This window comes from Vanacampus margaritifer, chromosome 2, assembly GCF_051991255.1.
Source record: "Vanacampus margaritifer isolate UIUO_Vmar chromosome 2, RoL_Vmar_1.0, whole genome shotgun sequence".
NCBI lineage: Eukaryota > Metazoa > Chordata > Actinopteri > Syngnathiformes > Syngnathidae > Vanacampus > Vanacampus margaritifer.
In genome coordinates, this window is record NC_135433.1 from 18,834,249 (window position 1) to 18,849,368 (window position 15,120).

General features: G+C 39.3%; 1 protein-coding gene across 10 annotated transcripts in view; it reads right to left on the minus strand.

Moving 5' to 3' along the window:
• Positions 1-15,120, minus strand: part of adgrl1a (adhesion G protein-coupled receptor L1a) — a 229,203-nt gene that overhangs the window by 52,651 nt on the left and 161,432 nt on the right. The window contains exon 2 of one of the 10 annotated variants that reach the window (XM_077555705.1): positions 13,611-13,625. The exons of the other annotated variants lie outside the window; for them this stretch is intronic. Within the exon in view, the coding sequence (XP_077411831.1) occupies positions 13,611-13,625 (15 nt within the window). The remainder of the gene's footprint in view (positions 1-13,610; positions 13,626-15,120) is intronic. 10 annotated transcript variants of the gene reach the window in all.

Sequence of the window (15,120 nt, forward strand, 5' to 3'; positions counted from 1 at the left end):
AAGTCTCCCGATAAAAGGCGTTTTTCCACCAGGAGCCACAGTTCAGCTCGGTTTGACATGGACATGGAGGTTGTTTTTTTGCGGGTGGTATATTGGAGGAGTGGATAGGTCTACAAGAACATATTCACAGTTTTCATGCCTGGAATTTAGTTATTTTTTGGTGGGGGGGGGGGGGGGGGGGCTCTCCTCTGGATCAACATTCCACAGGCCACAATAACTCAATCAACTATGCAAATGAGATGTGTTGCACTCCTGGTTTCCCTTCAGACATCCCACCAATACAATCAAACTGCCCGCCTTACAGTGGCCTTTTATTGTGGAAAGCCTAAAGCACACCTGTGCAAGAATCATGCTGGACAATCAGCATGTTGATGTCCCGCACCTGCGAGTCCGAAGGATTATATCAGCAAAGGAGAAGTGCTCACTGGACGTAGGTTTACCTTTATCAAGATACATATAAAATCACCTTGAAATGGAGAGATACATATTTGAAGGAAACGCCACATTTACAGTGCTGACGAGTTCATTCATATTTATGTCAAATGACAACAAGAAACTTATTTCATCATACGCTCTTGAACAGAACATTACCGTATCAAATCCAATCCTAATCCTGCTGAACAAACCAAGTCAAATCGTTCCACTGTAAAATCTAAACGTCCTTGAATCATATTGCACGCCATCTGTCGAGATACGTATCGAATCGTCTTTTATTGGAGAGATGCACATCTACCTACCTTTCTATCCAACAACAGTTTTGTCATCCATCTGCCTTCTTACCAACCCAATTTATCAATCAACCATCAATGCATCCTTCACAAAAATAAAGGGTTTGAAAATTACCTTTGTAATCGTATTGGGCAAAACCTTACAGTTATATGTACAGACGCTCCCCTACTTACGAACATTCGAGTTACGAACAACGGCACATACGAACATGTCTGCGCGATGTCAAAAAATGTTCGGAAAGAGATGCTGTAAGTTAGATTTTGTATTGCGCGCCTTTTTCCGAGTACTGTAGTGCTTCTTTCCGCCGCTAATACCGACGCTTGGCGCTGTGAGAGCTCACCCAGCATTGGAGGCTCAGCAACGTGTCGAGGAGGAGGAAGAAGAAGAAACGCCTGTCCCCATGAAGAAGCCATCGCACTCTTCGAGCAGCCAAATATTGAACGTTGCACAATTTTACAAATCAATTGAATGATGCCATACAGTGCTACCGCATCATTTATGATGAAAAAAGAAGAAAACTGTGCAATCGTCGTTAGATCGCTTCTTTCGGCCAGTTTCTAGTAAATCCTCCAAGGAAGATACTCATCAACCCTCATCTTCTTCTCCTCGACCCTCAACTTCTTCCTACATTGAAGTTACGGAGGAGGAAGTAACTTTTGAAGCCCATTCCAGCGACGACGAAGAACCTCTCATGATATAAAATCCTCCTCTTCCTCCTCCTCCTCCTCCATCAAATCCTTAAGCATCGAGTACATCTTCCAAAAGTAAGTTAAACTTCATTTTATTTATCTTATTACGTACATGTACACACTGTGTGTGTCTCTCGCTCTCTCTCTCTAACATATGTAGTACAGTACTGTACGTATTCTCTTTAAACATAAATTATAATACAAAATATAGCACTGAAGCAACTTACGAACAAATTCACCTTACGAACGATCGCTCGGAACGTAACTCGTTCGTAAGTTGGGGAGTGTCTGTACACCTTTTTTTTTTTAAAGATAATGTCAGACAGAAAATATAATTGGACTTTGTCTGCTTAAGATAGATTGTTGCAACTTCACAGCAATCTCAACGATGCAGTGGCCAGGTGTAATAAGACCTACGTAAAAGAGTGAAGACAAATTCACCAAGTGCTTGTTGTCCAGCCCCGCCACTTTGGCACCCTAATTGTAATGCCAAGTTGTACTATGTGGTCGAAACAAGACATTCAGGCTATTTCCTTTTAATGCAATAGTTTTCAAACTGGGATTCACAAACCATATCTCTGGTCCGCAGAATAATTCACAATAAATGACGGCATATCAATGTCAAAAAGGGCATACTGGATCAATATATTAGGATTAGCATGCCAATATAACAAACATACTAAACCAATTATTCCTCCTATTTTAGCGTTGGGCCAATTATAAGTACTGATATAACCACGACATAGTACCTTAATCTGACAACCTTGCACGTGTGCAGCATGTCGAGCTTTCTCACGCTCTTTCCTCATGGAGATTTGTGCAACTGAGGCAAGGTGACCTCTGCCGGGTTTTAAAATTAACCCAAGTCGGATGAAATAGACAGACCAGTGCTGGGTTCAGAAGGGACAGAGCAAATTGTTAACACCCAGCGCATTGGGTTGAGGATTTGATTTTGACCCAACAAAAATTCCCCACACTGATGAGTTAAAGCTACCAAGAAATCGGTTACTAGGTTAACAGTAAAGTTGTGGTTAAAAAAATGGGTGTCAGGCGATTACATTTTTTAATCATAATTAATCACATGACTTCAATAGTTAACTCACAAATTCAAACTCAAATCACAAATTTTATATTTTTTCTAAATCGACAATAAAATACTCTTGTTAACATGAAAGTGGAAAAATGTTAAACTAATAAAAATTTGGCTGCATCTTTTAGGCCAATATTGATACAGTACTTTTATAATAATTCATCAAATTGAGTTAAAATTAAAAAGATGTAATTTACTTTTAAAAAACAAGTGTGATATTGATTTGTGTTGAGGTTATTTTTCTGCCACTAGATGGCATTATTTCATTTGTAAGATGTTAGTGACAGCTCAGTGCTTGTTTCTTTTCATATTAAGAGCTATCTAATTTTTAACATGAAGTAATTCTGCACATTTTTAGAATTGTAAAATAAAACTTGACCAGAGTCCCCTATTACATTTTTTGCTGATAAATTTTGATGTGGACGTTTCTGCTGCGTTGCAACTGGAATTCCCCCATTACAAGCTTTCGAAGTAAAGGAGGGTCATTAATCGCACGTTAAAAAAGGAACTTTAAATTAACTCAAAATTAACGCAGTAGTTTTGATACCCCAAGTTAGAAATAATGAACATTTTATTACAAACACTTTTTTAAAAAGAAAAAAAAGTTTACTCACTCACTTGCACGATAGGTTTGGCACAGTTTTTAAGCAGATGCCCACAGCGGTGTTGGCCACTGAGCCATTCAGCTGCCACCAACATTTTTTAAGAATGTTAGGTTGAAGTGAAAGTATCTAAACTGGCCACCAGCTTCTGATCTTTAACTCACCCAAATCCAATCTTCAAACCCAACCTGCTGGGTCAAAATAATTAACCATACTTTGGGTATAAGTAATAAAATCTGCATAAAGTCCACATCGGTGACGTGCAGTGAGCTCTATTCGCAAATTGAGACGCACACACCAATTACAAATTTGTGTGTTGGCAAGTGAGTGTACAATGTATCCTCGGGTGACCATATTTTCAATTCCAAAAAAAGAGGACACTCAGCCTGACTTCGAGATACTTGATACTCAGATACAAGATGGTTAGAAAATAAAACACAAAAAAATATCTTTTGAAGTCTTACATTTCTTATTTCGCAATTTTTTATTTATTTATTCACTTTGAGCGGGGTTCGTACCCAAGGCCGCTTTAATGCTGGGCTGCAGCTCAGGGGCCTACATTCGTCAGGGGTCTATCAGAATCATTATATATATATAAAAAAAAAGACAATTTGTTGATTTTTCTGTCAATCATGCATGAGATGACGCAAATGATTCTGTGCATCGCTGTGGTCGTAATACAGTGTGTCCCAAAAGTGGGCCTATCAGAGGTCTTAACAGTTTCATATACTATTGTGACACTTGTTCAACTTTCTGTCAGTCACTTCGCCGCTGTACCAATTTACTAACCACGCCCACTCCGCCATACAGTTAATGGCGAGTGAGGACAGACAGCTACGTCACCGAAAACAACGTTTTAGAGCGGCGCTCAAAAAAGGTTAAAAAAGGAAAAAGAGCGTCGTGACAAAGAGCTAATGGGCCAAATTCACAAGCTCACTGGGTTTTAAAGACGCAAAAACGCGGGCTTTGGCGAAGAAGGAGAAGGGGAAGTGGGAGGTGATACGGGCCTAATCGGCAAACGGGCCACCGCCACCACCAGCTGCAGCGACAGCGCCCAGCCAGGCCGGGGGAGGAGAGCCCGGGGCATTTGACGGAAGAAGAGGACGACAAAGGTGAAGCCACTCCTCAAGAGGATCCGGTTCGTCCTGCTGCTGCTGTAGGAGGAGACACGGACTCGGACGACCCTTATGACAAACATCCTGCTCGATGGGGACACCCTATAGTTGCGTGCATTCTTGGCTCGAATTTTAAACACCAGAAATGTTTTTTCTCCAGAACGCACTTTACACGAACACTTACTAATGGGGAAAGTGTGCAAAGAGAATGTCTGTGCAATTCCCTTCAAAGTGGCAACAAATTTTGCTTTGCATGCAGAGTTTTGGGGGTAAAAATAGAGCTAAATCAGCATTTTCTGCATCAGGATTTTCTGATTGGAAACAAGCAGATGAGCGATTACGTGAGCATGAATGGCCATGATATGCTTTTATTAACAAGTCAGCTGAACACGGTGTGGTGGATTCTGAACTATGAATGTCAGTACTGGTCTTATGTGCTTCTTTTTTTGTCAGAGTGGGGACTGGCATTTAGAGGAAGCATCCACCAATTTGGTGATGCCCACAATGGTAACGATTTGGGATGTATGAAACTGCCAATTTGACCCTTTTTTTAAATCACACATGGAAAAATCTGGAATTGCTGGAAGTGGCACATCCTCATATTTATCTTTAAATGTATGTGAGGAATTTATAGATCTTATGGGTAAAAAAGTGCTATCTGAAATCGTTGGTAAAGTGAAAATGGTGAAATATGTCTGCATTAGTGTTGACATTTCCCATGTTGATCAGACAACATTTATACTAAGATTTGTGTCACCGGATGGTTGCATTGAAGAGCGCCTTGTACATTTTTGGCAAAAAGCCAATAGTAAGGCACACTGGCGAAAGCCTGTTCCAGTTACTAACAAGTGTTTTAGAAGAGATGGGGGTTGATATAGCAAATTGCAGGGAGCAGTACTATGATAATGCCAGCAATATGTCTGGAGCCTACAAAGGGGTACAAGCACGCTTGAGGAAAATCAACCCCCAAGCTGAGTGGGTGCCATGTGCAGCCCACACACTTAATAATAAAAAAATAAAATAATAATAATAATAATAAAATAAATAAATAATATTAGGGGTGGAAATCTTTGAATATCTCACGATTCGATTCGATTCAGAATCGGTTTTCGATTAGGAACGATTTTTGATTCAAAATGATTTGATTGACAATGATTTTTGCTTCAATCTATCGATGTGCAAGGAATTGAATTGATCTACTCCAGTCTGACTCACTAATAATAATTAGCGCGCTACTCGCGGCACTTTTATCACTCAAAAGAACGGCTCCACACTGCAAAAAAACAACTTTTATTGGAATAATTTAATAGTGACTTCTTCCTTCTACTCTCTAATCTGGCTACAATTTAACAGTGTATTAGACCGCGTGGAACTACAGTGCCCCTAAGTGGCCAAACCGGGTACAACATGAACAGTGCTCCAAATAAAGGCACACACAGACATAGGAGACATAGAAGACAGTATAAAATAATTAAAATAAAATAGATTTTGGGACATTTAAAATTGATTCTGAATCATACTAAATGAGAATCTTATCTTAAATCTTAAAAATCCATTCTTATGAGAATCGATTTTTTGGCACACACCTACTTAATATGTGCGCTGATTTGTTTGTCAAGGGTGGAAAAATAAGCAGCGCATCTCGATTAGGGTTTGGGAGGGCGGCCTATAATTTATGGTTAGCCCCTGGGCCTATGAGTAGGTAAAGGCGGCCCTGTTCGTACCCATCGCCTCCGGTGGGGCATCTCAACACTTGCCAGTCAGCTAAAGTTCTGGGCCACCGTTAGCCAGTGCGCAGTCTTGCCAGCAACAGTAAACGTTGCAGTGCACTCTACCTCCCATTTGCCGCACAACATAAAACGGACAATTTCAAACCCGCCCGGAAAGAATATAATAAAGTGAATATCTCCCTGTAAAACAGCCTAATTGCTTACAAAATTAAGCTAGCAATAGCAATAGCAATGCTAAACACCATGTAAAGTGAAACAGCCAGTTAGTCAAAGCACATCTACAAAGTCAATCTTTCCTTTTGCACCATTCTTTGTAAAGTACGAATAATTATTTGTCCCTTACTTTGTTGAAGATCTGGTAGCTAAGACGTTGGTCTCCCATCCTTCGAAAGATAGCGTTTTCCATAAAAAAAAGGCACTGTGCAAACGTATGTTTGCATAGGAGTAATGCAGCAATGTAAAAAGGCTGCGTAGCGATCTGCCTATTTGCGTAAAGGACTTTTCTACTGGGAAATTGACTAGGAAGCGGTGTGCCTTCAGGAGGATAATTTTTGCAGTATTTTTGCCTGCAGGCCAGACGAAGTAATGAGTCATTTTTAATTGAGGTATGAAAATCACCAAATGTCACTTTTAAACTTATAGGTAGTGCAGGCTTTCTGAAATTAAAGAAATCATTTAAATAAATAGAGAAAGGCAAACGGTTTCAAGTTTCATTTCAGCCTGGGGTAGGCAGTGCCTACCTTGCCTATCCTGACCGCACATCACTTGTCCACATCTACTCAGCAAGTGAGTTAGTAAAACAATCCAGCATTTATAAGTGTTCAAAACAATTGCAGCTTGGAAGCAGGTTACAAGTTGATACATCAACGTATAAATGGGCACCATGTGATTGCGTTCCACCGAGCAGTGAAAATGATTCCGCTCATGTTGACTGTTTTCTGCACCAATTAAACTCACTAGTCACATTTTTGGAAAATATTCACCAGAGTGGTTTTAAAAGTTACTACATATCGTTAGCAAATAGCAACACTGACATTGCCTGCGTAAACTAGCTCTGTTCACAGCCATGTTAGTGTAAGCAGTGCACGTCAGCTAACAACGACAAACAAATATGGAATTGAATTCAATTAAATTTAGTTCATTCCTTTTTATTAAACAGGTCATGAATAATTAGGTTGAAACGGTCAACAAAATAAATAATTCCCGTTTGTAGACCAACGGGGTAGCCATATTACTTGGCATTAGGTTTTATAGAATACTGTTAATGTCTGTGGTACGCTAGCTCAAAATGTTTGAGCACCTCCATTTTAATCAACATCTCACCGCCTCAGTCACATGACCATGATAGTGTGCCGAGGGTCATTCCTAATGAGGCTCGCAGCCCGCCGTCTCTATACCGACGGTTGTGCCTGATGGGTGTGACAATCAGTGGATCTTATCTTATCTTATCTCACAATGGCGCATCTCTTCACTCCATTGCCATTCACGTTTACAAATCACAGGTGGCGAATACAGCGCTATTTGCGTGAGTGATTTTCACCCTCGTTCTTCTCGCCCGGGCTGACCTTGCTGCTCCCCCCACCGAGAAGCAAACAAGAGCAAATGCAAGGGATGGGGAAAAAATACGCCGTGGAGGTTCCTTTGGTCGTGACAGGCGCGATAAAAGAGAACGCGGTAACGACCAGGGAAGGGCGCCCCGTGCGACTGTCAAGCGTATGGAGGTGAAAAGAAGCGATGGGGAGAAGCAGGAGTGCGTGACACTCGGTCTTAAAATAGACAGCAGGTACTGTAGGCCGACAAACACTGGAAATGCATTTGAAGTCACCACGTCAGCGCCATACGACATGTCATCCCAATCCCAAAACAGCCAGGATTAATTGGACATTTGCGTGCAAGACAGGTCTGGAATGTTATATCACACGGAGGTGGGCAAACAGAGGAAAACTGTGTTTTCCTCGTAGTGTTAGTGGGGGGAAGAGGAGTAAACAACAACCAGTCGAGTGAGGAAGAGGAGTAGGAGGAAGGATGGGTTGGTGTAGTACTATGCCTCTGCATGAAGAGCTAAAATGGCTGCTGGTGCTGGGAAAGAAATGTGGGGCACGTTCATGGAAAGACAAAGGGTTTCATTGACCACTTGATGGTCTAATAGGTGATCCCACCCCCCGCTAACATTTGGATCCAGGCACGGGGGCCAGACAGGGATTGATGGGAAAAACATTGAAAAGGCAAAAAAGGTGTGCGACATAAATAAAACGCCTAAAACATTTGAAATGCACTTATTGAAATAGCTGAAATTACAACAGAAAAAAATCCATATAATAAATTACTTAAAAAAGTAATTTTCCTATAGATGTCCTTTTCTATATCGTCTCCCTCTTAAAATAATTGACTGTCATTTTTATTTAGCAAAAAATATTATTTTTTGCCTAAATCATCTCACGATGCAAAGAATAAATTTTTTTGTGTTTCCTAAAAAAAATGACTGAGGCGATTATTTTAAGAAGGCGTTAATATGTAAAGTAAGTGAATTTTTCGATATGAAGTATGTATACAAGAGGTTTCATATTTTTCATTTAATTTCCATTTCCATTTGGACTTTTGTTTTTCGTTTTTTTAATTCAGTTAGTTTTAATTAGTTGTTAGAACGGGTTGGCTAGTTTTGAGTCTTCTTTTTTTAATTAAAAAAAAAAAGTTTTTTATGCCGTACATTGAATATTTGTTGAGTACAAGATCATCAGTGATCTACACTCCCAAAAAAAAAAAAAAATAATTAAAAAAAATAAAAAAATAAATAAAAATCAGTGATCTACACTGAAAGTTGAACCAATTTGGCTACTTTCGGACTACAGGTCTTAAGCATGGTTTATACTTCTGCGTTTGCTCGTGCGTTAATGACTGGCGTACATCACGTGATCGACGCCAGTCATGAGTACTGCGTGGCTCGTGGCCGGGTGCACCGCTCCAAATCTTGAAACGCCGTTCATGGCGGGTCGTAACATCGCTCGTGAATGGGCCGTTTCGATGTCGTACCCCGCCCCCCCTCCTCCCACACACCTCCTCTCTTTCCCCCCTGAATACTTTGGCCCTTTTTGGAGCACCAAAATATCCGGCCAGTAACAACAATACAGCCTTCATAAGTATGAGCGGTTCAAGAGTATACAAATATACAGAACCCCTCTGGTGCCAGGGTATGAATTAATTTTTTTTGCTAATGTGTACCCACAGTTAAGCAATCTGTACCCAGTTTACTAATCTGTTCCACAGTTTACTAATCTGTTCCACAGTTAAGTAATCTGTACCCACACTTTAGTAATCTGTTTCCGCAGTTAAGCAATCTGTACCCACAGTTAACTAATCTGTTCCCACATTTTAGTAATCTGTTCCCACAGTTTAGTAATCTGTACCCACAGTTTAGCAATCTGTACCCACAGTTAACTAATTTGTTCCCACAGTTTAGCAATCTGTTCCCGCAGTTTAGCAATCTGTACCCACAGTTTTGCAATCTGTACCCACAGTTTAGCAATCTGTACCCACAGTTTAGCAATCTGTTCCCACAATTTAGTAATCTGTTCCCACAATTTAGTAATCTGTTCCCGCAGTTTAGCAATCTGTACCCACAGTTTAGCAATCTGTACCCACAGTTTAGCAATCTGTTCCCACAATTTAGTAATCTGTTCCCACAATTTAGTAATCTGTTCCCGCAGTTTAGCAATCTGTACCCACAGTTTAGCAATCTATACCCACAGTTTAGTAATATGTATCCACAGTTTAGTAATCTGTTTCCACAGTTTACTAATTTGTACCCACAGTTTCGCACGTCAATATCAAACAAAGAAGAACACTTGAATAAATAGATACAAGTTTGATTTATTTGAAAACAGGAGTAGTGTTGAGTGTGAAACAAGCGAGAAACTCCATGCCATTTTGATTTTGTGGAAATGAGAGCAGTTAAAACAAGTGTTTTTAGCAATCTGTACCCACAGTTAACTAATCTGTTCCCACAGTTTAGCAATCTGTTCCCACATTTTAGTAATCTGTTTCCACAGTTTACTAATTTGTACCCACAGTTTCGCACGTCAATATCAAACAAAGAAGAACACTTGAATAAATAGATACAAGTTTGATTTATTTGAAAACAGGAGTAGTGTTGAGTGTGAGACAAGCGAGAAACTCCATGCCATTTTGATTTTGTGGAAATGAGAGCAGGTTAAAACAAGTGTTTTTTAAAGACTCTGGGCAGCAAGGAAACCAGCATCTACACCAATGCAAAACTGTTAAAACTGCTATCTTCAGGCCAGAAAATGCAATTGCGGTTTAGGTTTTGGTAATATGGTCTGATAGACGGGGGCGCAACGGTAGAGCCAACTTCATCATCGCTGCTCATTTCAGTTATCCATCGTTTGTAGAATACATAACTAATCCTCACATCAAATTTACCATTTTCTCCCGTCGGACGAAGCGCTTGTGGAAGCTAAACTGAATACTGTATAGGTTTGCCGATATTGGAGGATCTATGGCAAGAGCCAAAGTGCTTCACGGCTTGTGTGCACTACACATTACATGTTAGCATTAGTAGCTTGTTGCGTGAGCTAAAACAAATGTCACAATTTGACAGTGTGCTGACAGCACTTTGGCTTTTGCCATAGATACTCCAATATCGGCACACCTATACACAGTATTCATTTTAGTGGTTCGTTTGATGGGAGAAAAAATTTGATGTGAGGATTAGTTATGTATTCTACAAACGATGGATGTTGGCTCACCCGTTGCACTCCCGTCTATCAGCCTATGTTATCAAAACCTAAATTGCATTTTCACAGTTTTGCATTGGTGAAGACGCTTGTTTCCTTGTTGCCCAGAGTCTTAAAAAACACTTGTTTTAACCTGCTCTCACTTCCACAAAATCAAAATGGCATGGAGTTTCTCGCCTGTATCACACTCAAAACTACTCTAGTACGTGCTAAACTGTGGGTACAGATTAGTAAACTGTGGGTACAGTTTAGTAAACTGTGGGTACAGATTACTAAACTGTGGGAACAGATTAGTAAACTGTGGGTAGAGATCGCTAAACTGTAGGTACAGATTAGTATACTGTGGGTACGGTTTAGTAAACTGTGGGAACAGATTAGTAAACTGTGGGTACAGATTAGTAAACTGTGGGTACAGATTAGTAAACCGTGGGAACAGATTAGTAAACTGTGGGTAGAGATCGCTAAACTGTGGGTACAGATTAGTATACTGTGGGTACAGTTTAGTAAACTGTGGTAACAGATTAGTAAACTGTGGGAACAGATGAGTAAACTGTGGGTACAGATTAGTAAACTGTGGGTACAGATTACTAAACTGTGGGAACAGATTGCTAAACTGTGGGAACAGATTACTAAACTGTGGGTACAGATGACTAAACTGTGGGTACAGATGACTAAACTGTGGGAACAGATTACTTAACTGTGGGAACAGATTAGTAAACTGTGGGTAGAGATCGCTAAACTGTGGGTACAGATTAGTATACTGTGGGTACAGTTTAGTAAACTGTGGGAACAGATTAGTAAACTGTGGGTACAGATTAGTAAACTGTGGGAACAGATGAGCAAACTGTGGGTACAGATTAGTAAACTGTGGGTACAGATTACTAAACTGTGGGAACAGATTGCTAAACTGTGGGAACAGATTACTAAACTGTGGGTACAGATGACTAAACTGTGGGTACAGATGAGTAAACTTGTGGGAACAAATTAGTAAACTTGTGGGAACAGATTGCTAAACTGTGGGTACAGATTGCTAAACTGTGGGAACAGATTGCTAAACTGTGGGTACAGATGACTAAACTGTGGGAACAGATTACTTAACTGGGAACAGATTGCTAAACTGTGGGTACAGATTGCTAAACTGTGGGTACAGATCGCTAAACTGTCGGAACAGATTGCTAAACTGTGGGTACAGATGACTAAACTGTGGGAACAGATTACTTAACTGTGGGAACAGATTGCTAAACTGTGGGTACAGATTGCTAAACTGTGGGTACAGATCGGTAAACTGTCGGAACAGATTGCTAAACTGTGGGTACAGATGGCTAACCTGTTGGTACAGATTACTAAACTGTGGGTACAGATTAGCAAAAAATAAAATAAAAATTCATACCCTGGCACTAGAGGGGCTCCCTACAAATAAGATGGTTGTGGATGAAAATAATGGGTAACCTCGCTAGTTTTGTCTCTTCCGATTGCTGCTGGTCTAAATTACTGCATATCAACTACTGTACATTTATCATAACGGTGAATTTTAGACATTAATTTGTATTTGTTTCTATACCAGTATGATGAAATATGTCCTTTTGTGAAACCGGTTTGTGGTGGTTCAACTAAGCTAAAAGAGAAAGAAAGACAATGATCATTGATTAATCAACTGACATCAATCACATTATGGTCTACAAAATATCTTCATATCTTGTTCAATCCTTAATCTACACTTGTAATTTACTATAGTACATATTCTATTATTATTATATTATTATCAGTTTATTGTTAACGACAGTATATGGCTTCATAGCTTTTGGCAATAATAAATAATATAATAAATTAAATTGTTATAATTAGATGCATAGATTAAAATGCCCCCAACCTTTTAAACTTTTGTTGCAATGTAGGTATTTCCATTTCTTTCAAATCTCCTCTTGTGAGATGAAAAAAAAAAAAAGTGTATTTCATGAGACCATTTCCCCTTTCATTTGGTCTCTTCTAATCAGCACATTTCCAAAGTTTTAGGCGACATTTTTGACCCTGTAGGACAAGCGCTGATGGGAACTCTTCGCCATGAGCTTTGAAGAGTGCGACTCAAGTCCTTTTTCTTTGGAGATGCTCGTGATTGAGGCTGATTGGGGCTCTTTAGGAGGCCCCCGGCTGCATTACAAGGAGTTTGTAGTACTCCTCACACGAACGTATATCGCTTTTCCCGTCCTCTCTGGACCCCGTGCACGAGGCTAGGGAAAGGGGCGCAAGAGCCGTAAAGAAGAAAGCAAAGAGGTGGCGGTGACACACTGTAGAAAGAAGAAAAGAGGCGAAGGATGGGAGTGTGCAAATTGACGCCGCATTTATGACAGACGATCTGAGAGATAAACCAATGGAGGAAAGATGAGAGGAAAGAGAAAGAAGCCGATGAAGGACGAATGGTAATAATAATGAGGCGAGTATGACAATCAACCTGGAGATGATATCTTTGTGAGGACTAGCTTAGCCGGTTAGCGTGCCGCTTGGACAAACAAATGAGAAATGTCTTTTTGATCCCCGTGTGGGGAAAAAAACACGCACTTTCTTGACAAGTAGGAGGATGAGATTATACAGTGTGAGGGAGTTATTAGAGCAAAGAAATGAACCCATGTCCAGTTTATCTCTCATTAATTGTTTTGAAAGGGGAGCAGTGAGTGTGTGCAATTTTCAGCCTGCTGCCATCACATGGACATCTAGAAGGATTTTAGACTTTTTGGTTATATACTCAAAATAGAGACAGAAAGAAGAAGACAACGAGGGGGTCTGGACATCATGAGCACACAACACAAGGTGCCGGGTTGTTGGAGGGATTATGAGGAGAGGACGGGGGAGGAGGAGGAGGAGGAGGAAGGGGCGAGCTGTGGTTGTTATGTTCATAGCGGTCGTTACCTTTTTGATCCACTTCTATTCAAGCGTCGGAAAAAAGAGGGAGACAGAGAGATAAAAATAGACAGACAGCGGAGGGAGAGAGAGAGGGAGGGAAAGGAGAACGAAAGGAGCAAGGAAAAAAAGAAGAGATTAAATAAAACGCTGGCCTTTCTCTCGCCTAATTTATCTTGTCTGTCTTTTGCTTCTTAAGGCGACTGAAATACGAAGAGAAAGGGAAGAATTGCCTCAACTAGCTTTGAAATTCAGTTCAACTTCATCGATAATGCCCCGCCCCCACACCCCACCACCACCAACACGCTCTCGACCCGACCTCCACCCCTCTCGTTTTGCCACACCCCTCGCCGGCGACTGGAAGACCTGCTGGAGGGAAAAAAACAATCTTCATGCTGGCGTCCTCTTCAGCTGTGGAGGCAAAAGAAGGAAAGGAAGAATAAAGAAAAGACGGAAAATGGAAAAAAGGACATACAGTATTTCGGCGTACTGGTATAGAAAAAAAAAATGGAAATGCAAGAGCAGGGTTGGGCAAATTTTTAGTAGCTTGAGGCGCCACACAAGATTTTTTAAAATGGATTTATGGCCATTCATAGATGAGGTATCCCCCACCCCCACCACACTCACGCAAACCAGTTAAGATGTGTATGTAAAGCATTGAATTAAAAATAATATTTCTTCGCTGCTATGTGAAAAACACGTCCATTCTTCCCCCATTTTGTTTTTGATTTGGGATGTCTACATACAGTTTCATCCCAAAAATGTAAAATATGACAAAAATTTACATGTTTTTTTACAAAGCAGCGACGATATATTCCATTTGAATTACATTGGAATTTCAGTTAACCAATGATCTAATAAATGTATGTAAATGATTAATGTATGTATATAATTGTTAGTTTTACCAATATATATTGGTTAATTACAGTAAATAAAGTAAACAAATGTCTCCTTATGGCAACTTAAAATAGTTCATTTTACTAATATTTATTGTTATTTAAAATAAGATAAAATTTTCATTATTTGCAATAAATCAATTAACCTATTATTTAATAAAGTAAAACAATTAAAAAAAAAGGTTATATATATATATTTATATAACCTTTTTGTCAAATACACAATAGGTATATAACTAGAAATATATATATATATATAAAACTATTGTGTATTTAACAATTTTTTTATATTTACAGTAAGTCAACTAAACAATTATTTAATCAGATGAATAACAAGAAATGTACTTTTTTTTTTAAGTTTCATGTACAATAAATGAATTAACCAAACATAGAATGAGATAAAACTATATTAACTGCATGTACAAAATCGTTAATTTTATTGCTTTATCTTCTTATTACAGTATATTCGATAGATCAATTAACCAATCATTTAATGGTATAATACAATTTTAAGGTTAGTTATTTAATTTGTAATTTAATGTAATTTTACATAATTATTGACTAATTATTTAATAAGATGAATGAAAAGAAAAAACATTTTTTTTTAAGTTAGTTTTTTGAAC